The sequence below is a fragment of the Dermacentor variabilis genome, chromosome 2, assembly GCF_050947875.1.
Source record: "Dermacentor variabilis isolate Ectoservices chromosome 2, ASM5094787v1, whole genome shotgun sequence".
Lineage (NCBI taxonomy): Eukaryota > Metazoa > Arthropoda > Arachnida > Ixodida > Ixodidae > Dermacentor > Dermacentor variabilis.
Window position 1 is genome coordinate 48,040,306 of NC_134569.1, and position 25,127 is coordinate 48,065,432.

General features: G+C 46.3%; 1 protein-coding gene across 2 annotated transcripts in view; it reads right to left on the bottom strand.

Annotated features, from left to right (window-relative positions):
* Positions 1-25,127, bottom strand: part of LOC142571796 (cell division cycle protein 27 homolog) — a 60,894-nt gene that overhangs the window by 9,313 nt on the left and 26,454 nt on the right. For both annotated transcript variants that reach the window (XM_075680417.1, XM_075680416.1), the window contains exons 11-15: positions 24,402-24,554; positions 21,011-21,219; positions 19,329-19,446; positions 5,869-6,072; positions 460-613 (exon numbers count right to left, since the gene is read on the bottom strand). In XM_075680417.1, the coding sequence (XP_075536532.1) occupies positions 460-613; positions 5,869-6,072; positions 19,329-19,446; positions 21,011-21,219; positions 24,402-24,554 (838 nt within the window). The remainder of the gene's footprint in view (positions 1-459; positions 614-5,868; positions 6,073-19,328; positions 19,447-21,010; positions 21,220-24,401; positions 24,555-25,127) is intronic.

The following is a 25,127-nucleotide window of genomic DNA, read 5'->3' on the forward strand; positions in this document are numbered from 1 at the left end:
ACTCTATTTCCTGAAACACATGTGCGTGTGACCCATAATCCGTAACGGCTGCTTGTTGTGCTACCACAAGGCAACTGTGATAAGCTTCACAGATGCTAGCAGCAACTATGGGTGCCACTTTGAGCTTTTTTTATTCGATCGCGTATGTGAATTGGCATTTGCAGTTTGTAGATTGGCTGCAGACTGCTGATTGTAGTAGCTGTTAAGCTTTTCCTTGCCACCTGTTTGTGACATCGCAAGCAGCCGATGTGAAGCACAGGACACGCGGGCTCACGTATTTCCTTTCATAAAGGCAGTGTGTGTACAAACTGCATGCATATAACACTTTCTGTGAGGGCCCTTACCTGCACTCTTGGATATCACCGACTATAGCTTGGCTGAATGTGAAGCTTGATACAAACGACACATGCAAAGGCTTGCAAAAAAAGAAATAATAATAAAGGAGGAAACTGCACTTACATAGTTGCTGGACAGCAGCAATGTCCTCTTCGTCATGGCTGAAGCGCTTGTCAATGGACTCCTTTATCTGGTTGTTGGCACCCTTGGGGTCTAAGTCCATTGCCCACGAGAAGTTCATCAGGGCTAGGTGGGTGTTGCCCAACTTCTTGTGAACCTGCATAAAAGGCACAGCCAGAACCTGATGTCACGCACAAAAAATGACATCCAGTATTTTAATTTGTAGGGATGATGCTTTTAAAGCCATTTGCTGCACATGAAGCTATAACTGCACCTTGCAGATATTAGCCACACCAACGCACCAAATTGCGCCTATTTTGCTAAAGCTTATGCAACGTTCTTGTAAGGGACAGAACAGCGTGGCTACTGTGCTGAAACTACTTTTTAACATTAATACAGTGCAGTCCACTTATAACGATACCACATATAACAATATATCGGCTATAACGATGGGTCGACATGAGAGTGTCATTTTATGCATTAGGTCTATGGGGAAAAAAACCATTTATAACTATAGGTTATTCACCGCATATTGGATATAATGATAAAAATTTTGCCGTCTGAACGGCGTTTTCCGTGCCAAATAATCGTAACATTTGCGTTGCTTAGTTCCCTGAAATGAACAATGTCGAGACAAGTCGATGTTTACCTCCGTAAGTTCGTATCTGCCGCCATTACCGCGCAGCACGTCCCGCCCCGACCGCGCACCTGCGGAGCTGCTTCATGCGCATCGGCCACAGTCGCTCCGAAAGAGAGAGAAAGAAAAAAAAAGCGACAAGCAAAGCGGCGCGGTGGCGCCCGTCCCGTGTCTCTCTCTCTCGCAATAGCAGGCTGACGCCACCGAAGCAGCATGCAACCAACGGTTCAACCCAGTTCGAAGATAGCGCCGACAAAGCTCAAAGCTGTGTCGCTTGATACGAAGATGGATATTTTGCAGGACGCTCGATACGGCTTCAAGGTGAGCGCCCTTGTGAAGAAGTATGAGCTCGCCCAGTTAACGATATCAACCATCTTGAAAACCGGGAGCACCGCGATTGTGAAGGCCGGAGCTATCAGCGGCCATGCCGATCAGCGGAAAAGGGTTAGAGACCCTTTGTATGCCGATGTTGAAGAGGCGCTTTACCAGTGGTTCATCACCAATTGCTTCGAAAAGGCGGGCTTTGTGCGTAAGGACGAACTTTCCCAACCCACTGAGACCAACATGGTGGAAGCCGCTGACATAACTGAGTTCTGGGAGCCCATTCCTACTGGTGACACAGGTGATGTGTCAAAGGAGGAATTTTTGACTGCAGACAGTGCTGCCTCGTTCTGCGATGAGGTCACCGACGAGGCGATCGCCGAAGATGTGCTGTCTCGACAGACGGCAAAGTTGTGCGACGGTGGCGACGGCAGCAGCGACAGTGACGAGATTGACAGTGGCTCCTTGACCCCGACCTCGATGTCCACGCAAAGTGCACTGTCGTTGATCGGCTCCTTAATTGATTTTATGCATGCTAAAGGATTGCCGCCAGTGTTCGCGCAGCAGCTGGAATCCATGCACACCGCGGTGGTGAAGCTGAAGCTGCCGCAAAAGCAAGTGCAGATTTCGGACTATTTCGGCGCGCCTAACCCTTGACACGATCATTGGCGCTAGAAATAAAGTTTGTTTTTCACGGCCTACTTTCTACATCATCTATTCTTTAGAGCAAGCCGCAAATTCGAAGCTGCAAAGGTTATGTTCCACGTTTTTAATTCTTTTAAATTTTTTTCTAATAACTGTAGTCCACATATAGCGATCATCGGTTATAACGATCACATTTTTCGTCTTTCTCGATATCGTTATAAGTGGACTGCACTGTATAAAGCAAAACTTTTTTATTCAATTGTTAATATTGACACATGTACTTGTTCATCTTTCTCCGGTGACTGCTTTTCACCAGCTAACAAATGTTAAACGTAATCACTGAACACAGGATACGCCTGCATGTATCAAGTTTCTCGAAGGTTATCTGTTGTCTGTTGTCATCGAACCTCGTGTAATCTGATTACCTGGTCAAATTACACAATTTTAATCTGAGACCCACAAATTGCACAGCAGCGAGTCTTGCACCCTGCTACCGCAATGGATGGTCGTCCTGCCAAGGGTGTATGTAGCATGCGGTGATCTTGCTAAAATGAAACTGTAATGTAAAGATCTGTCCAAGTGGAGGTTGAAGTTGGATTCTTTTTTGTCGCTCACAAAATCCTAAAATGCCATTTGCGATAATGAACAGCCGCTGTTTGCACGAGCCAACCATATTCACAGCAAGAAAAACTGAGCATCCTGCTCATTCTTCCTCCATGGCATGTACTCTCCATCAAATTTCATCTCTTGTTTGACAGCATCTGCCAAAACAGTGCCGTTTCAAGTTTGTTGGCATTAAATATTTCCAATGACACAAGAAGCGACTGCGTCTGCATCAGGAGAAGCGCGCTTGCAGGGGCACAGCTCAGCACAGCGTTCAATATATCAAATATAGCTGTGTATGAGAGTTGGATGTACAAGCAGTACATCGCTATACTTTAGCATCGGATTTTTAAGAGGATCTTACAATTGTTCGATATAGACACAGGGTGTCATCCAAATTGACATTTCCAAGTTCCCTGAGTTTTTCAGGTTTTCCCTGGGTGTCTTTGCAAAATTCCCTGAGGGACAAAGAACTTTGTTTTATGTCAAAATGGGCTGACACCATGTTGCCCAATGCTGTCACTCTCTAGTAAGCATGTTAAAAAATAAAAAACAAGTTAACCCAGATTGAATAGTAAAAAGTAGTGTTTATTTTATTCAGAAATAAAACAAAAGAGTGGGGTTAGTAAAATGCACAGTAGATATCCTTGAAAGAAATGGTAAAATCCATTGCAAGTCAAGTCGGACATTCTCAAATATGAATAAAAAGAAGACGCATAAAGAAGCAAATATTTTCAAATATGAGCTATTTCTATCAACTGGTAGCAAGCTCATTGGTATGGGGCCTGAACTTTCTTTGTCACTAGTGAGATTCTCTCTCAACAGTTGGTAAGTCAACCTCAACTGTCCTGACATACTCTCAGCCCACACGCAAGACCTCAGTATTGTATTTCCCTACTTTAAAGAGTTTATTGCGGTTTGGATGAGTGATACCTGCACCTCAGCGTCCGCCAACACTTTGTGTTTTCAGCTCAAGCTCCTTCAAAGAAGCGGCAGCACGCTTCCTTTCCTGTTCATTCCTCAGTGCTTACGTTGTTTCTGTTCTCGTCCTCCTGCCACCACGCGTTCGCCCCATGGAACATTTGAAGCATCCTCTTAGTCAATTGTACAGTCAATGTCTGATTTTTCGGACTCCGTAGGGGCTCTGAGAACGTCCAAAAAATCAGGCAGTTCGATAAAAATGAATGCATTCTTTTACTGCGAGGGCTCAAATTGCCACAGGCACACCCGAAAAAGCTCTGCAGGCCTGCTAGTACACTTATTAGGCATATCGGTACTGGCACTGTGACAGGAGATGGCGGGAGCACGCAAATATAATTAAGGAATACATACTGTATCCCGTGACAACTGCCCCTTCCCACGCTTGTTATGCTTCACCGCAATGCTTTCGCGTATGCTTCACCACGTAACATTGCTGTATAGAGGCGACGCTGACTTTTCAAAAACTGGCATTGTGCAACGTGCCGTGCTTTTTGAGCTTCGAAGCCAATCGTGAGGACCACGCAGGTGGAGTCGATGCTGTTGCTAACAGCAGCAAATTCTTTCAATGAGAAACACGGCACAGAACGGCAAGAAGCTTAACAGCCAATGTTGAAGCAGCTAAGCCTAGCGTTACCGCAGTGGTGGCTACGGCTGCCAGCGGATTTGCGTGCAAGAACGCTGGTTCGAGGCGGCAAGGTAATCAAAATGGCAGCGTTGGTGGCTTTAAATAATGCCGTTTTGGACCTGTGGTCACGGCAAATGTCTGGAAAATTGGACGGTGAAGGATTCTTGCGTCCAAAATTTCAGCCGTTCTTATCATTGACCCATGGGGTATGTGGTGGTGCCACTTAGCCGTCCGAATTATCGGGCATCTGGAAAGTCAGCCGTTGACTGTACACTGGCAACTCCGCCAGACATGGTGTGAATGAGGATTCGTTACGATTCCTCTCCATTACTCGAGCCAGCATTACCACGACTTTCATTCCCTTTCAACAAAATTACTGCTCATTTTCCCAGATAGAAGCACACATTCCTCGAGTTTTCCCCGATTATTTCCAGACTATTCAAAATCCCAGAGAATTCCCAGTTTTCCCAGTTGGTAGACAACCTGTAGACAATACTTCGATATATCCGAGTTTGATATATCCAGTGTCGACTGCAGCCCCATAATCAAGGCGTGTGCGGACAAGGCTCTTGTGAAACTTCAGGAGGCACCTCCAATCACTACCTCATGTTGTGCATGACAGAATCTTTAGAAGATTAGTTTTTTTCAGACATTTTGTCCTCAGTTATTTAGGATAAGAGGTAAATGTAAGCTTAGAGTCTAAAATTATTCCTAGGAATTTGTGTTTGCTGTTCAAAGAGCTGATCTGCATTGATTGCAACACATGGGACTGGCGTTAAGCCTCTCATGTTTGAGAATATAGTATACAAGTATTTTTCTGGGTGTTTATCTTAAACCCATTTTCATTTGCCCATTTAGAAATGTTTTTTTTTAATTCAAGCTGCACCTGTCATTCACAGATAGCAACACTGCATCATTTGAAGCCTGCCTGCACGTCACTGGCATATACATTATAAAACATTGTGCATGGAATGAATGTATGCAGTGAATTCATTATTGTAACAAACAGTGTGCAGCTGAGTACACCCCCTTGCGCAGCACACCAGCCTCTTGTTAATGGTCCAGACAAAACGTTGCCCTCTCTTGAGTGGAATGTGCAATTAGAGAGGAAGCTTTCAATAATGCTCAACATGTAACCGTGGATACCCAGGGCAGAGAAATGTTCTAAAATTCTGAGGTGTCAAGTTGTATTGTATGCATTCTAAATGTTCAAAAAGAGAGATAACAAGTACTGTTATGTGTGAAGGTGTCCCTAATATTTGCCTCAATGAGAAGTAGGTGGTCGGTTGTTGATCTGCCTTCCCTCATACGGCCTAGGTATGGGTTGAGCAAAAGAAAGAAGGCACAAATAATCACAACATCATAAGCATAAATACAAAATCACAGCACACAAGCTATATTTTTATACCTGACACTCAAGCTTTGTCATGCCTACGTGCAATGACAATTGGCTGCAAAGCTGTTATTGGAACTAGATGCAGGTGCACTCTGAATGCTGAGAAAAACTGGAGAGAAACCATAGAAAAGCCACGAAAAATTGCCGCTTGAAACAGACAGTGATCAGCTTTATAACAAGACAGCCCAGTTGGCCAATAGTTACCTTTCCACTAAGGAAGTAAACCAGCGACTCCTTGGGAACAAGCTGCTTCAGCTCATCCAACTCCTTGAGCGCCTCCTGGTAGCGATCCACTGAGAAAAAAATGGTAGCTCGCTGAAACTTGCAGAGCGGATTCCTGGGTTCCATCGAAATGGCCCTGTTTAGAGTTAGGATGGACTCTTCTGTCCTCTTCAAGGAATGCTGCACCTGCGCACAAAATTAGAAGAAAACAAAACAATCATGTGGAAATCCTGCCCAAAAGTAGAGATAGCCTATTAATGCACGTACAGTCAAACCCACTAATAATGATCCTGGATATAAAGAATAAGCGGCCATAACAATTCTATTTCACTGCACTTACCATTTTCTGACCCTGTCTATAGGAACTGTACCCAGATACAGATTAACCTTATTGACAAACTTTAATATAATGAAATATTAAACTGTTTATAACTTCTCCATAAAACACTATGTACAGCAGGACCTCATTCATACATTTTGGAAGTGAATAAAAAGAAACTAGACAAGAAACATACTACAGTGAACTCTCACTTGAGTGAACTTCAAGAGATCCAAGGAAATAGTTCACTTAACTGAAGGTTCACTAAACTGAATATGTATTCACTAGAACATGGAACCGCACAGGGCATAGCAGATATAGAGGCAAAAGTGTGAAATGCAATTTATGAATTTATGTACATCAATATATACGAAGTGTGTAACAGTTACGTTGCTGCCTTCTCATTTTGAGAAAAAAAATCATTGCATTGGTGCTCTTAAAGAACAAGAAGTAAGAAAGCTGTCTCAGAGAGTGTTTTTTTATGTATTTTCTCTGGCACAACTTGTTGCTGAGACACGAAGTCTCGCAACTTTCCAACGCATCCTACCGGCTCGGCTAGAATTACAGGATTTGAATCTGCCTCTGACATTGCATGAATAGGAAAACCACTGGGGATTTTCTAAAAGTTTGTTATACCAAAATAGTTGTTAAACTGATGTTCGTATAACTGAGAGTTTACTGTAACCATGAAAATGCACGATCTGAAGTCACTAAAAAATATGGCAGACTGAACAGCAGTTGACAGCTATGTAATGCAAAGCGTTGTGCGAAATGCTACAGCTTGAGATGCCAACACCAAACTGGAGGGGCCAGCTGGAGGGGCCTGAGTGGCCCGAGACGTGCACTGTTTTTTCGGCAAGCTTACGTTTGTGTTCCAAAAATTTGACCTCGGTAAGCTTCTGAAACGAAATCGAGCTGGTGGGCGACGCTGGAAAACGAGGCCACCAGAGCGAAACAAGAAGCTCACTTCACGCTGCCTGCAGCTGGGAACATCGGCACATTTGGATTATGCCCTATTACATGCGTGCAGTACTCGTTCAAAAGCACTATGCCCCACGAGCTATGAAACAGATAGGTGAGGGTGCTTGTGAGGCAAGAGTGGCAGCGTAGGCCGATCAAGAGCTCCAGGTGAGGCAAGGCAAGGCGCAGTTCTTGGAGGTCACGCGCAGTTGACTGTAGTTGCCAGCGGAAGGACCAGGTGGTGGGAAATACAGCGAATGTTTGTGATGGACGTATCAGCCTGTCATCGTTCGTTACAAGTGGGGGCTCGTCCACAATCGACACGGACATGGCAGCGGTGAACATGCCTGAAGATTTGTTGCAGCATCTCTGCTGGGACAGACCAACGAGCGGCTCCGCCGTACAACGTGAGCAAATCACCGCAGCAGTTCAACAAAGGTTGATGGCGGCCAAGGCAGTGCCAGCAGGCTTTGTGACAGCAGCAGTGGCAGTTGAACAGTCAGGCTATGCCACTCTGCACTTCACAAGAGGTCAGCTCCCTAAATAGAGCGGATTCAACAACATTCAGTCCCACAGGACGTTTCTTAGACCGGCTGGGAACATTTTGTTTGGTCACCGGTGTTGCCACCGCCAAAGGCTAACCCACATTGTGCCCGCTGTTCTGGAGGGCTGCGCAAAGCGTGCTCCAGCAAATGCAGCGTGCTCCAGCAAATGCCCCCACATCTCGAAGAATTGGTAGAAAGCAAACAGTTCGTCAACCTTGCGGAGTTGGCTAAGGCAGCTGACAGCCTCATGGTGCATGCTTGGAGGCGTTTGCAGTATAAGCCACTGCCATGTTCGACAGACGTAGTGGCAAGGGGCCTTGCCTTCCAGTTAACTGTGAATGTGACTGCACTGCCCGGAACGCAGCCCAGAGTGTTGACGGTTATGGCTGTCGCACCGTTTCAGTCTCTACCAGCAGCATCCTGCTGGCCATTGCATCCCGTGGCGATACAGCCTTCCTACCATCGAGACCAGCTGCATGGTCTGACCGCTCTTGCTGTAAGGCCACCTCTCGCAGCGCTGTCACAGGTATACCAACAGCGCAACTCGGGAGGTATCTACTTGCTGTCGCTACGGAGGTGTGGGTCACCTAGCTCACGATTGCCTACGTCGCGGCATTGCAGGTAGTGGCTTCAGTTGGTAGCAAGGAGCCCCTCCTGGAGGTGCAGATTGGGAAGACTACATTCTAAGCCCTACTGGATACAAGCTCAAGTGTGAGCTTACTTGGAATGCTGGGAGCAAAGGTAGCAGAGGAGACAGGTGCCAAGCTCGGGACACAGTTGTGTGCACTCTGCCTGGCAACAGATTGGTCCCAGTTTACCAGATCCTTAAAGTGCAAGATCCAGTGGGCTGCAAGTGCAACCAACCCTTCCTTTGTGTGCCAGACCTATGTCGCGACATTGTTCTCATCAGACTTTTTGAGTGCTACAGGCATCAATGTACATGTAGCACCAGGCAGACGCGCTATTGGCACCGACCCACAATGCATTGTGCCGTTCATTAGTTCATTAAGCACAACAAGGGTCCAGCCACAGTGCTTGCAATAGAGGAAAATAATAGAGGTGTGCAATAGATGTGTGCAAGTCTTACCACTTGCACACCCTCTTCGTAGAGGTTCTTGAAGCTCCTGAGATAACGAGTAGTACTCCAACCAAAGAGGGCAGGCACTGCACTGTAGCAACAAAACTACAACCAAGCATGAAGGAAGTCAAAGCGATCAAGGCAGAAAAGCTGAGCTAGTTGGCCAGCTTGCCCCTATAGAATTGAGGTTAGTTTGCAGATGCAAGTGCTCCGGTTGCAGAATGCCGGTTTTCCGAAAGATATCGTGAGGGCTGTGGTGGAATGCCTCCTGAAAGAAATCAGGGCAGGTGGACGCCCTGGCGTGGCAGCCGAAAAAAGCGGCAAGAAGCTGAAACGTACTGCTATACCGTACGTGCACCAGCTATCGCACCGGCTGAGAAAAGTTGGAGAAAAGTGCGGCGTGGATGTGGACGAAAAACCGGTCTGCGCCATAAAACACGAATGCAAGTTTGTACCCTGCACTGTTGGGGTCGTATACCGCATACCTCTCTCCTGCGGTAGGTACTACGTGGGGCAGTCTGGCCGCTGCCTAAATGAACGGCTACGAGAGCACCGAACGCTGGTAGATTCATTGGCGGGGGGCGGCCATTTGGCCAAGCATTGTAAGCGGTGCGGGTGCGTGCCTGCGTTTGATGCCACGTGTGTGCTTGGTAGGGGAGGCACAAGGGGGGGGGGGTGCGAGATTTGTGAGGCATATCACATTGGCAGGGAAGGTGATAACTGTGTCAGCACGACATCACTTGCCTTGTCCAAAAAAGAAAAAATGTACTTACAGAATTGTATGCCACATTTTGATTAGATCGTACTTGTACTGTTTTAACCCTGTGTGCGCATGCACCACCGAAATGTATATATGTACCTTCTCTTGCAATTAAGCCTCAGTTGTTGCTTAGCGCTCGTCCTGTCGTTTTCTCTGTCTGTGTCCCTGTCATATGCGCTAGTCTTTTGATCAATCATGAAGGAAGTGCTTGATGACTTCAACCCTTTGTTCACTACAATTCCTGGGTGTACCACCCAGCTCAGCAATGCATAGACGCAGAGGATGGTGCGCCTGCGAGATGCAAGCTCCGCCCAGCGAACGCTTAGAAGCAGAAAATCATTGAGGGCTGCGTACATGACCTCCTAGAGCAGGGTCTTATAAGGCAAAGCAGCAGCCCTTGGACTATCATCCCATTGCTTGTCGCGAAGAAGACGGGAGGCACTTGCTGAGGGAGGCTTGCTGTAAACTATCGACTGTTGAATGCATGCACCAAGGTACCTGCCTACCCAATGCCTTGAACTGGCTGCTACCACAACTTGGCCAAGCTCAGTAGTTCTTAAGGTTTGATCTCTCGCAAGGGTTATTGTTTTCAGATTCCTGTTTATGATGCCGAAATTATGAAAATGGTCTTCCTATGCCATCAGGGTACATTTGAATGCGTCAGGATGCCCTTCAGGGTGCCAGGTAGCCCAGCAGTTTTTCACACCTTGATGTGCTACAGGAAATCAATCACCACTTCGCCATGGCATTTTTAAATGACGGTCTAGTCTACAACCTATGTAACAGCACGAAACATAAGAAGGGACGACAATAGAGACCGAGTGAAAAGCGCTCTTTTCACTTTGTATCTATCATTGTCCCTTCCTTATGCTTTGCACTGTTACATAGGTTGCAATGAACCAACTAGCCCAGCAAGCAACCATTCTGCAATATATGTCTCGTCTATTTAGAAATGCTTGAAAGTCGCATAGAGCAGGTGAGGGAAGTACTGCAACGAATTAAAGGTGCTGGCCTTATGATTAACCAGGACAAAATACGGGTGCCGTCAGTCCCTTAAGTTCTTGGGCAAGTCATCTCACATGAGCAATGCAGACCAGATGAAGGAAAGGTGCATGCAGTGCTAGATTACCAAGACCCAGCACAATCAAGCAGTTTCAAGTCTTCCAGGGGCTTGCTGGCTATTATTCTACACTTCTCACACAGAGCACGTCCATTCAAGGACTTTTTAAAGAAGAATGAGCCATGGCAGTGGGCAGAGAGTCAACAGCAGGCTTTTACTGCACTCGAGCAATCCTTAGCTCAAGATGCAGTTGTAGGCCTTCCAGATATAAACCAACCTTTCATGGTTGAAACTGATGCAAGCGGTGTCGGCATTGCAGCTGTACTACTGCAGGCTGGCTCTGATGTACTGCAGCCTGTTTCCTTCACTAGCAGGACTCTTAAAGAGGCCAAAAGCCATTATACTGTCCAGAAGTGGGAGTGCCTTGCAGTAGTGTGGGCAGTAAACTAGTTTAGGGCATATCTTGAATTTACCGAATTTGAGATTCACTGTGACCACTCGTCCTTGTCACGGATGTTTAGCACCAAGCAAGCTTTGCACTGGGTCAAGCATTAGATCCTACGACTGCCAGGCTTCAATTGCCGAATCAAGCACAGACAAGGACTAGCAAGCATACCCAAAGATGCCTTGAGCAAAGCACCTCTCCACTGTGAAGACCACCCAAGTGACAGTCTGCATGAGACACTGTTCCCCATTGCTGCTCCAGAAACTGAAGCGAAAATTACATTTGAGCAAGTAGCAGTAGCATTGGAAGAGGATGCCAAACTCTTAGGTGACACAGGAGAGCTAATCCAAGAACAGGCTCTTGACGGCCATCTCTAAAAACTGAAGAATGTGGTCCAAGGAACTAGGCTCCCAAGCTTGGACTGCGATCACCACTTTCATGATCTGGCAGAGACAACAGAACTGGAACAAAGCAGACTGTTGGTTCAGCAAAGAGGCAACAAGAAGGTACTATGGCTACCTAATCACCTCCAAAATCTGGCACTGAGGACGGCACACAACCACTCCACTGTAGGCCATGCCAGGTATTTCAAAACCATGAGTTGTGTCTCAGCACAGTTCGTCTGGCTGGACATGAGGGCTGGCGTATCAAAGTATGTGCAGCGCTGTGCTGTCTGTCATCACACAAGAGCTCAACACCAGTAGCCTGAGAGCCTCATGAACAGTCAGTGGGACAAAGCTGCCATGGAACAGCTTAGGGTCAATATTATCAGGCCCCTTGCAACCTACACCTCGTCGCCACAAATACTTGCCAGTAGTTATTGACAAAGTCACTAAGTTGTGTCTGCAAGTGCCCTCTGCGAGTGGCATTGCCCTCTGCGGTTGCCCTCCGTGAATGGCAACAAGTACAAAAATCTTAGCATGGTTGCAGTTTTCTGTTGCCATGGCATATCTGTGGCCATCACAAGTGACAAGCACTTTACGGTGCAATCTCCCAAAACCGGGGAACTAAGCATCGTCACACTGTGCCATTATCAACCGGCTGGAGAAATGGTCGAGTACCGCAATGGCACCATTAACCCTTTCGCTGTCACGGACGTACCGGTACGTCATCGCGTTTCCCCCCCACAGTGTCACTGACGTACCGGTACATTCTCCACCGTGCGTTCAAAATTTCACGCCTGAGCACAAAGCTTGCGCTCCTAAACTGGCCACGCCATCTGTTGACTCTTTCTACAAGTTCGTATTTTTGCCCCGACCTGTGTTAATCCACGTATTGAAGAGTGCGGTGCGACTGCTACTTCCCACTTTCTCTTTGATGAGTGGCGCGGTGGCTCCGCGTTCACTGGATCATGCGTCGCGCGCGTGTGGTTATGGGTTCAAGGGTTGTTCTGCCATCTCCGCTGGTTTGATGGTTTTTATTTTTCTTCTGTTGGTGTGTCTGCTAAGCGCGTCAAGTTCAGGCGCACATGCCATTGCCTCTCCGAAAAGGGTGACTCGATTGCTGCTTTCGCTCTCTCGCCGCACCCTCGCTTCCGACTTGCAGCAGTAAACATAAAGCCCTTCGAACTTTGTCTTAGCCTTTTTTCATCCCCCTCTGTCTTCTTGATCACACAACCTTCCATTTTTCTCTATTGTGCGGGCGAGTGAAAGCGCATCCTCCCTGCGCGCGGTTACTTTCGGATGGCTGCGCGCGCGGGACCTTCGTCTGCTCTTTGGAGCGGTGGCTCTTCCAATTCAGAATGCGAGCCGAGCTCGGATTTGGACTTGGACAGCGTCTCACGCGAGGAAGAGACGAGTTCTGCATCGTTAGATTCGGATGTTGAACGGATGTTATAGTCAGGCTGCTGATGATGATGATGTTTACTAACAACATCTGCAGAGCACTGAAATGTGCATATTGCGTTGACTATGTTATTTGTATACCAATCATAATCAAAAATAAATTGCTATGTTCATTCCCTGTTATGCTCGTTCCCTGAAACCAAGCCAACACTGGGGGTGCGTCACAGCCAGAAAGGTCCGACAGCGAAAGGGATAAGCAGTGCCTACGAGTGTACTGCTCCAACCACAAGGACTGGGAGCAGCCCATACCCGAGATCGCCCTTACCATGCGTACTGCAGAGAGTATAGTCACTGGATATAGTACACCAGCTTTGCTGCGTTATGGCTGTGAGCTCCGTACCCCATAAGAACCTGCAGGTGACAAGGAAGGTACAGACCATCTGGCAGTGCCACACCATGCCTTTGCTGCAGTACTCCAGCAGTACTTTACGGAGGCCCTCAAGTAAGCTCAGAAAGATCAAGCAGTTGCTTGGCAAGCACAGAAGCACAATTACAACCGTCATTGACAGCCAATAACCATTAAAGACGGTAATCTTTTGCTCTTAGATAGACGCACCCTGAGTGATACTGCTAAGAGTGTCTAAGCCAAATTGGCACCGTGGCAGTGTAGCTCTTATCGCGTGGTTAAGTGATTTAGGCGACAATGACTTTGTTTTGAGTGACCCTACTATGGGACATTGTCGAACTGTTATTGCCCATGCAGACCAGTTGGTGCTTCAACATGAACCCCAGTTCTTTTTTTCCCGTACAACTTCTCATTTTGAGGGGGGTGGGGGTGGAGAGAGTTTTGAGGAGAGTGGCAGCGTAAGCTGACCAAGAGCTCCAGGTGAGGCAAAGCAAAGTGCCATTCTCTAAGGCTGACTGACGTTCTCTAAGGTTGACTGTAGTTACCAGGGAAAGCACCAGGTGGCATGAGTGCAGCAGTGAGAAAGAAGGAAGACTAGGGTGGCACGAAGTATGCTGTGTACGAATGGAGGGCATGGTGGGAGTCGCGAAGTGCGGTAATAAAGTGAATGAGACGGACATGTCGGCCTGTCGTCGTTCGTAACATGCTTAACGCAATAGGGTTGGTGGCAATGGCTGTGAATGTGACATGCAATGACCGGGAAGGAGATTAGCTGGTACCGGAATAGAGAACTGAGTGCACACCGGTGTTTTCACATGAGATGTTCTGTCGAGTATTGTGGGCAAGCTGCTGTGGCAGGCAGCTACAGTTCACGATTGCATCCACCTAGCACCTTTTCTTGTTTACATGGGATCTAGCAGCAGGAAAACGTATTGACAAGTGTACGTGTTCATTGGATGACTGCATTTCCTTGTCTAACAAATGTTATCGCACAGCGCAGCACGTACCTGCATGTATTAGAAGTTTCTGGAATGTTATTGATGGTTCTATCCCCTGTCTGTTGTCACCGTACCTTCTGTAATCTGATTACATGTATGTGCGATGCGAATGGTGTAGAACTTTCTGGAAGACACATGGGCACCAGCGACTACACTGGAACGTTCGATGGCTCACGTATAAAAGCTGACCCGCTTGACCCGCGGATCAGATTTCCGCCGATCGCAGGCTATTCGCCGCTATCGTTCTGCTTTGAGTGTAGCCTATTGCTGAGGGCACAGGTTTGCCCAATAAAACACTAGTTTCGCATCCGCACTTTTGTGGCTTTCTTCACTGTCACTACCACATGACAGTACCATACAATTATAATTTGGCAATGTAGTTAATGTTGGTGCCGAAAGATCATGTTTTCTGGTAAAGTATGAAATGGTAAAGAAGAAGCATAACTATACTGGGTAAATTTTTGTGTTCTCGAACACGAACATTAGCACTGGGAAATTGTACACAATGGGATCTTATCAACGAGGTCCCACTGTATCTTGAACCTCAATACAGTTAAATCTCAATATAATGAACTTCAATATAATGAAACTCTGAATATATTGAAGTATTTAATTTTTATTGCTTCTTGTGTATTGAACACTACGTATTTAGGACCTCAATATAATTAAGTGTGTTTATACACTATTTCAATATGTCAAAATTTCACACTGAGAACATAAATGAAAACTTCCGCAGATGCAGATGGTCAAACAACTGAATTGCAAGTATAGCTGCTTGCAAATGCACCTCTCAAATCGGGCACTGCGTGACAAACAGAGACCACTGAAGCATGGAAACATCATGCACCATATAAAGCCCAAGTGCATTAAGATCCTACTGCACCATGCATACACGATGCATGCTTTGTTTGCGAGGGTGAGCCAAGATGGCTCGACGAGATCCAGCTTCCTGCACGAGCAAGGGGAAAGGAGGTGGGGAAGGGAGCAAGCTCTCCGTAACACGAACAAGCACTCCTAAGTGGAGAAAGTGGGGGGCAGGTTGGCATACGTCTCCTTTTCTAGTCAATGGTGGCTGTGCATTTAAGAAAATCCCTCGGCGACTGTACCTATTTGCATAAAAGATCAAGTTTCAATATAACAAAATTTCGATAAAGTGAAGTGAATTGCCAATGTTACCAACTTTATTGTGCCAACCTTTAACAGCATAATGAACATCTTAAAAAGCACCGTATAATTACAATGAACACTTCAAATTCAATGGTGGTGGAAGGGGGACGCATGCAAAGTTGCAGTGCACAGACGCGCGACTCAACTAGGCACACAGCATTCCACCCCTGGCTCCAGACCAACCACAACGAAGATATGCTCAGAGAGATGAGTGAGCACCACACACTGATTTCAGGCCCTGTGACACACCGTATCTACTCGAATCTAACACACACTTTTTTTCCAATAGAATGGGTCCAAAAATTGCGCACCCATTGGAATCGAGTACAACCCTAAATCTGTGTTACCATATTGCCATCGGCATATCAAAATGGCCGCCTCGTACACGCTTCATACCTAGCTTTTATCGCTACCTGCATGTGCTGTAGTATGTGTACTTAGGCTGGCTTAGGTTAGTCCACCCTCCGTCCTAGCGTTTTCTGTGTTTGCTCTATTAGCATGGAAATGCAGACTGCGAAGACACGCCGAGTTCATCACGATGCTGCAATTGAAAGGAAAGTGATGACGTCTACGGAGACGGATGGAAACCGGGCTGCATCATGGGGATTCGAAGTTCCCGAAGCTTGAATGCGAGATTGGCACAAACAGGAGAGGCGTTCTATTCTAGTGGTTGCTGAGTGCGGTGCAACCATGCGGCCACTATCTTGAAAGCGATCTGCGATGTAGACAGAGTCTACACATCTAGGTGCACTGTGCTCTGTTCTCATCCCTTAGTTCGCATTGAAGCGAGAGGCCGCACAAAGGTCAATTCGCTCGCACCTGGTACCGCATTTCCTCCTTTCAGTGTTTTGATAAAGAGTTTCCGTGGTCATTGAGTGAGACGTGTTCATGTTTGCTTGTGTGCGCGTGACACTATGCTTGTTAATTTATTTAGTAAGCAAATGTTTAGAAGTTTATATGGCAGATAAAACTACTATCCTGACTTTTCATGTAGCTGTCTACTAATTTGCTATCGCAATCGATCTTTTGTCTTTCGAGTGAAACTGTGCCTTTCTTTATTTATCGCAACTTGAGCGCATTGCAAGTAAATCGTTGTTTTTACAAATGAGAGAAAGTTGTATTTCTGCATGAAAGAAAGAGGTGCACAGTACTGTTAAACACATTTCTTTCTTTAGGTCACGGGAAACAGGTGCACATTACAATCGAGGGCACGTTAGAAGCGGGTAAATATGGTAAGTCATTTCCTTTCATCATGCTAGGATAATCATGCTTTCAAGTCACGTCTTTCATGTGCTTCAGGGCAAGGCTATACGGCTGTGGTGGGCTCCAAGATAGCTAGCTGGCAGGCATGCCAGTGCAACCTTCAAGGCCACGACGATGGCACTCTCAGTTTTGCGAAGTTATCTATTAACAGCAACATGTGCACTATGCCTATTAGGATAATTTGGACCAGCTTCCCTAGACAGGTTGCTATCTTAAGGTTGCTGTCAATACAGTCGCCGACTGATTTTTCGGACTCCAAAAATTCGGACATGCTCGATTATTCGGTCTGCTTCGCGGCACCGCCATTCTCCCCATAGACCATAATGTATAACAAATGCCGAAAGTTCGGACACCTTGCAACCTCTCGTCGGATTTTTCGGACACTCCTTGAGCACTATGACCGATGCATGGTTCGACTTTCTGAACGCCATTCTTGTTTTGAACGGAGCCTCCTTGCTGCCCCACGAAGTGGCGCTACTGCAAATCCCCGCTCATCGTCATCGTTTCTGCCTGATTCTATAGAGTGGCTACAGCAGTTCCGGTCTCAGCTTAGTAAGCCATGTCAAGACAATCCAGCAGTTCATTTGTTTCTTTTTCGTGCATGAAGCTGCGAGTAGGCCACGTTTTTCGTTTGTGCGACTGGTGTCTGCTTGATGGCGTGGTGGTGTTTGCTTTGTGTGCTGTGTCAAGGTTGCGGTGATATAACGTGGCATATGGAAACATCGCGTCAAGTGTCTAACGGAGCTGACAGTGCCCGCGCAGACTGTGCTGGGGAATGCCGCCAAGCGGGTGCCGGGAGGCCTAGGATTTGTCGCCTTCCGATGTGCTCCCTACTGACGCTGAAAATGTTCCGCTGAGACCTGCGCAGTGGTTGCATTGCGATTCCGGACACCATCTCATTTGACAGTTTCACAGGTGCTGACACTGCTGTACTGACATGCGCTGAACTCGACGACAGCGAGATCATTCGTCAGGTTTCTGCTGCACCGCCGGACGATGACTCCGAGTCGAAAGATGACGCACCATGTACTACACTGCCGCCGCATGCGGAGCGTGTACAAGCAGTGACTGTGCTTTCAGCCGCCTATAGTGACCGTACAACCCTCTCTGAGATTCAGGCTTATCTGATTGCGCGTAAACGGAACAGCGTGCAATGGCGCATTCACGAGTTATTCAAGCCTACTGCCGAGCCTGAATGAGTGCGTGGAAATAAAGGATTTTTTTAAAAATTTCTTCATCTGCTTTTTCGGACACCTGTTTATTCGGACATTTCCGCAGTCCCCGTGAGGTCCGAATAAACGGTCGGCAACTGTATTTACATGGTCCAAGTTGGCATGAACGCGGCATGACGCAGCACTGCCTTGTAAAGTCATAAAGAGTCAGCGATTACTGCGCCGTTATTGAGAGATGAAGGTTCACGACGGTGTTCTCTCTTTCAAGCTTCGTATTACTGCAGCCGAAGTGACATAGAAAACATAACTAACATAACATAAACATAACGTAACAGCTCTTGGCACACACGTGGCTGATGCTGTAGCCGTGGTGACAAGGCCTTTGCAAAATGTCAGCAAGCTGCAGTAGTTTGCACTTCCAACCAACTAAAATGCTTCGTTATTGTATGCAGGATACACTCATGCCCCGCTGATAGCAAAACATATCACAAGCTCCTGAAACAGAAATGGAGGCAGCCGCGCTCGTAAATTCAAAACGGCAAGTGATCTAAACTGGCTGGGCAGTGTCTTGAAAGAGCTATGATGTCGCATTTTGTTCTTTATATGATGTTTTTAATGGAAACTTGCAGCTGGATACAGGTAGGAGCCTCAATAAAAAAAAAGATAACGAAAACCTGATTTTCGGACCAGAGTGGTGTTGAATCGTAACTGCCGGTGCCAGCTTCAGTATCATTAATTCTTGTGTCTTGTTGGGCACGTTCACATATAACAAACTACGGTAACAACAGCCACTTTTCGCGGAACTATGAAGTTCATTATAAACGAGTTCGACTGTGTTACCCATACCCTGCATTTAATTTGTATCCCCAACTACAACTCACAGAAAAGTGGGAAAACTATCCACGCATAACCCACACAAAAATACGCACAACACCTTTGAAATCGTTGCTAAAGCAACCTAGCCCAATTATGAGCATGAAGCAAAGCTTCAAGACAATCTGCTTTGTATGTTTAGTCATCACCACTTCCACTGCTGCTCTCTGTTGAAGCACGGTGTTTACATTTTACATTCAGGCAAGGCTTTACAGCAATGCACTTTGGATATGTGTGAAGCCACACCTCAAGGCATGATTTTTTAGCAAACACTACCCATTTTTGCTTGCATTCGTTGAATATTACGTGAAGGTTTATGTGCTAAAATCCATTTCCTAGCCAGAAAATGCTGGAAACAGTATGCTCACGAACATTTTGCATCAGGGTCTATTAAGCATTACATGAACAGAGTCCACACTAATCCAGCATAGCACCACCGTCACATTGTAGTGAATATATGTTGACCCTGAAAATGTATATAATAAGGTGTGAGCGTTGGGAACATGTAAGAACAATCTAAATTTTTCAGTAAGCATCACCCTCGTCTCATCTGCACAAGTGCGCACACTTAGCACCAACACAAATGCAAGCAGTAGCATACATGAAACTTACCACTGCAACGTGGCAAAGGAGCACGGAGCTCTGCGGGTTGATCTGGAGTGCTCGCTTGAAGTGCAGCTCTGCCAAATGAAACTGTTCCTGCTTGTAGTAGATCATACCTGCTCCATACCTGGACAGGCGCAGGAAGAAAGCAATAGTCACGCACAGGGGCAATACACATCTCTGCAAATTCTACCAGGTATACTGACAAAGTTCAAATTTTCTTGCACGGCAAATTCCTTCACACTAAATGATGTAATAAAACTATCTTCGTTTACACATTCCTACACTGTCATCACTCCACTTGCAATAGTGGTACATGCTGTAGTTCTCCTTTAAGACTCTGCTTGCCTTTGCAGGTGTTAGTGGGACATGAAAAAGAATGAAGAAAGGTTCAAGTGGAACACCAAAAAGATAGAGCCATCAACAAAATTTTCTGACTTGCTCGATTATTTGGACACTTCCACCTGCTCCACAAAACCAACTTACAACAGTAAGCACAATTTGAAACCACATGGCTTCTCGCTTAATTTTTGAAACATGATCTGCGCTCACAATGTTGCAAGCACTGCGATCATGAACAATGTTTCTGCTCTTCAGTTTGTCACCTGCAGTTTCCCTTGGTTGGCAACACCATTTCTTGGCTTTCCAAGTGCTGTTAGGTCAATGGGGAAAACATTCGTTGACTCTGCACCAAACTGTACCTTTAGGTCAGTGAAGAAGCAGCTTTGATTAGGCCTAGCGACATTGCAAGTACAGCCATGACAATAATTCACTGCCAGCAAAACGTGATGGTGTGTGATAAGCTGTCACAGAAAACTAGCAGCTCAGACGCAAGGTCATTGGGCTCAACATTTTGTGTGTGGCCTAGTGTGAACAGGCATCAAGGTCCATGGCCGACTGGCTGAAAATGCTACGAGCGCCTACCAAGTTGTTCTGTACGCTTACTGGACAGACTACAAAAGCTCACGTGCCAACAGAAAGCTTCAAACTAAATTTGTGCACAGCATAATTACGAGCAGCATGCAGTCAAGGCTGTCTAAAACAAGTGGCATTGCAACAATGTGCGACCCACAATGGGCAGTGCAACAGGCAAATGTGAAACACCCCCATAACCTCAACTACCACGAAACTTCTAAATCAATATTGTTTCACTGAATCAACTAAAGTGAAAGAAAGTCTAAATGAGTTTTTCATGCTACTGACGAAAAGACAATTGTGCAGATCCGATGTACTGCGGGAATTAATGTTATGCAAAGCATTTTTCAGGCAGCTGGCTATCTAGCGTTGTTCGGTGCTCTTCAGTTGGCAGATGGGCAAACATGCTTCTGCAAAGTAAGCAACTGTCTGAATTATGCAAGCCTCCGTGTGACCAAAGAAGCAAAACGATGACATCGTGACATTCACGTCATGATGACATTCACTTAGGCGATGACCACGATGGCATCAGGACACAAGAGGCTAGATCATGACATGCATGTCATGTCACTTATGTTATGTCATGCATGTATATGCAGTTAAACTGCCATGGTGTCATCATGACAGCGTAAGAGGCTAGACAGATTGATAGACTCAAAGTGCCTAACGTAGGCAAAAAATGCTTTGTATTAAGAAAAACAAACAAGAATAATTATCCCCTTCAGGAAGGATTGGTCGGCAAGTGCATCGGGCTAAACTACACTTGTCAGGCATACCAGGCATTGTAGTGGCGAGGGTTGACCAGCATGGCACTGCGGAAGGCAGACAGGGCCTGCTCCATTTCTTCCATGGCTGTTAACTCATGCCCGAGTAGCGTGTATGCATAGACAAAGTCCGGGTCTGCCTGAACTGCTCTCTGCAGGAAGCGCACTGCTGTCTCGTGCTCTCTCTGCAGACTGAAGCAGTTGCCAGCCGCACAGCATGTCTACACCGCAATGAGAGAGAGAAGCAATGCACTCAAGATGAATAGGCACGACAGTAGTTAACAACCACATCAAACTGACAGACAATGAAGACAAAGAAAGCATACAAAAAATATTAAAATGAAATTCAGGGGTCTTATATGCCATAACCACTATCTGATTATGAGGCGCACCATAGTGGGGGTCTCTGAATTCTGACCACCTGGGGTTCTTTACCATGCACCGAAATCTCAGTACATACATGGAAACAAAAAAGAGCTTTAATTTCACTGTCAAATTAGAAATGTAAGATAATTTTTTGCAAAAGACCTTGTATCCTTTTAATAATACAGTCGAACCCGGCTATATCGAACTTGCAAAAAAACGCCTATCAGTTCGATATAGAGCATAATTCGATATAAGCCTGCTGAATGATTGGATGTCATAAAAGCACACACCATTTATAAGATCACTTTATTGATGAAACTAGCTAAGTTTCGCATGAAATAGTCCTGCATTTCTTTCTGCTAGGGCAATTTCGCTGCCTGAGACGCACGCACTTCTCCACATTGTATAAGGAGTCCGGAGCAGCTGAGGCCACAACCTTCCGCATTGGTGCAGAAGCACCGGTCTAGTGCGGGCGCACCAATCACTTCGGAGGATGTGGGCCAAGGACGGTCATTGCTTTCCTCATTGTGCCCACTTTCACTTGTGCTTGGTACGATGTCGGCAATGTAGTCTTTGTTTTCGGGCTCTCCCGTGGTTGCGACACCATCATTTGCACTCACAAACTTGTCCACTGTTGATTTGTCAACACCTTCCGGAAATTCTGACAGCTCGCTCCAAGTTTCGGCAACGCCAGCAACGGCTGCGTTGCATTCATCAGAATTTGCAGTCATCACCGAGCACGCGGAAGCCGGCACGGTTGAAGCAATTTCGGATGAACCACTCGTACACGACCGTGCGTATGCGTCGGGCGCCACGGGCACCGGGGAGGGAGTTTTGCCGCTTTAGCCCTAATTTCCCCCTTATTCTTCAAGACCGTCCTGAGAGTGTTCCTCAGAATCATTCACGCTGCGGGGACACACCCGACTTCTCACCGCATTCGACCTGATTTATGATTTCGAGCTTCACGATAAAAGGCAAATTCTGCCGCTTCATCACGGCAACACTGCGGGAGAAGGCCTACAAGGCACACACACACAATGGACCAGAAAAGCACCGAGACAACTCGCACTTTCGCCATTTTGCACAACGAGGGCACAAGAGCCTCTGATTGGCTGCCTGAGCAAGTGCTGCGGGCGGGCCAGGATCATTTTTTGCAGTGGGGGTGTCGACGGATCGTCCGACGCAGCGCTGTCACGGTAGAGAGAGTGGTTGCATGGAGCCGCGCCATCGGATTTCCCCGCAACTGCGAGGGAAAGCCAACTTCCGGGGGCACTTTTCCGACGCTCAACGTTTTATATATCGAGAGTCGCTGCTATATTTTTGTTCGATGTAAACGTCATATTTGCTATATATACTCATTGTAACTATACCGTGCCCAGAAATTGTTCGATATATAGAATAATTCGATGCAAACGGGTTCGATATAGTCGGGTTCGACTGTAATAATAAGAAGGTAAGAGGGGGCGGGGGAGCATCACCATACTTCTTTTGCTGAAGCATCAGCTGTGTCAAGTGGAGGCTATGGGTTCGGCTCCCAATTTATGTCGAGGTTGTGCTTTCTTCCATCGGCAGTTAAATTATAGAAATAGCTCACTTTTCCTCATGCTTTCCTTGGCTTCACTCTCCCAGTTTGACATAATTGCAACATTACTAAAGAATAAACAGTCACTCAGTTCTCCTTATTTCTGCTTGTAGTAGCAGATATTTCAATGTGTGGCAAGTTGTATACAGTCGCCGACCAATAAATCGGACAGCAATAATCCGGACATGCCCGGTAATTCGTACAGCTTCACAGTGCTGCCAACGGCCCCCTATACTTAATGTGTAAAGACGACGAATATGTCAGACAGCCTCCAGCCCTAAATTCGATTATCCCGATTCCGTCTATGGCTGTAGCATACTCGTTGGCTCTGCCGCCATTATCTCCTCTGACAACCTCCACGAGACATCAAGTATGGCCTCAGAGATTACACACTAGATGGTAGTCTCTGAGGTCTAGCCTTGGTTGCAGCTCTATGCCTCAGAGATTTAAATGCTAATGCTAATCTTGGAGGCTTTGCCTCAATTGTGACGTCGTATCAGCATTGTGATTACCACATCCTATTCCAGCATCCCCGCACATGGCCCGCTATCGCAATTCTGTTTGTTGAGTTTGCGTTCAAGACAGCGTTCTGCTGGCTCCAAGAAGTCTTTCTTGTGAAGTTATGGACAGGCCGCGTCAAATGGCACCAACAGTGCCCTCGCAGTCTAAATGGGACTGACTCTGCAACTGAAAAGGCTGAACTACCGCCTACCACGACGAACTCAAATGCAGACATCGTTGATGGCCTGCCGATTCCTCCGGCCATTACATTTGAAGACTTAGCAGATGTCGACAGCATGTTTTCGTCGTGTACCGAACTGAACAATGATGAAATAATTAAGCAAGTTCCCTCACCGTCAAACAGCAACGACTCTGACCTGGATGATCATGTGCCGTGCACTCTGGAGCCTTCACGTGCGGATCTGACTCAAGCCTTCGCAATCCTTCTATCGGCGTACAGCGCAACTCAAAACTGGCAGAAATACAGGCCCACTTGGTTGCACTTACGGGGAAGCGCTTGCAGCAACGAATCAACTACTTGTTCCTTGCACAGGGGCCTTACAAAGTAAATAAAGTAGTCTTTTTTGGATACATTAGTTTTTTTGGACATTCGATAGTTCGGACTTATTTACGTTTCCCATGGAGTCCAAATTATCAGTCATTGACTGTATATGCAGCCTGCTCCAGGTTCTTCGGGTTTAGCTAAAGTACTTTCCTATGCAAAGAATGTCCAATTTTATTCCCAGAAACATGAGGAGGCTGGCTCCAATAGTTAACAGATCAGTTGCAAAGCAAGCAAGCTTACAATCAATGGTGTAAGAGGCCAGTAAAACACTACAATCAAAGAAAGTTCAACTGCAGCTCCACAGAAGAAGTTATTCCCCTGCAAGTTTCTTTTGTTCAAATCATATCAAGCAGCAGCCAAATCTCAAGTCTCGCAAGGCAATCACGCACCTCTGGCGCTGTCTTGTCCAGATCCATCATGTCTTGAGCAAGAGCAGAAAGGCTCACTTCCCTCTGCAGGTGCCACAAGGCTGTGCTGTAATACTCCAGGCCCTGTAGCCGGTGTGGCTCAATAGACCTGAGAGTCTCAAAGGCACGGGCAGCCTACAAGAAGAACAGGGCATCCATCTACATTTGCTCTCTTCAAATAATACCGCTGCAATGCACCAAGATCTCACATGAAAACTTTGTCACACTAGCTAGGCATGCAGGGCAACATTTAACATCTGCATGATATGGTGCAGTGATGTCAAACAATCAGAAACTTTAGCTGTGCTGCATGGAAACCATTCAGCACACTCATGGCAATGGCAGGTATGAATACACTGTGCAGTCCACAGTTTAAACGCAACTCCAGCCAATATTTAGTTAGTTCAGTTTATTGTCCTGAAATGAAAAGCACTGCCTACAGATCACTCACAAAGAACAAAACTAGCCCGGAATTTCTGCATGTTAATGTCAACTCTGCATATGTCTGATATGTACCGAGTTCGCAACACTGGAATTAAGGAATTAAGAGGTCACATTTTTCGACGCTATTTGCGTTGCACCAAATTCTATGCTCTTGCCCAAGTCACTGCCAAATGTTATTTCAAGCAAAACACAACAATGAATCTTCTTGAAGATGAGACTGACTCTCGCGAAGTCTGACTGACTCTCGCGAAGACTAACAACGAA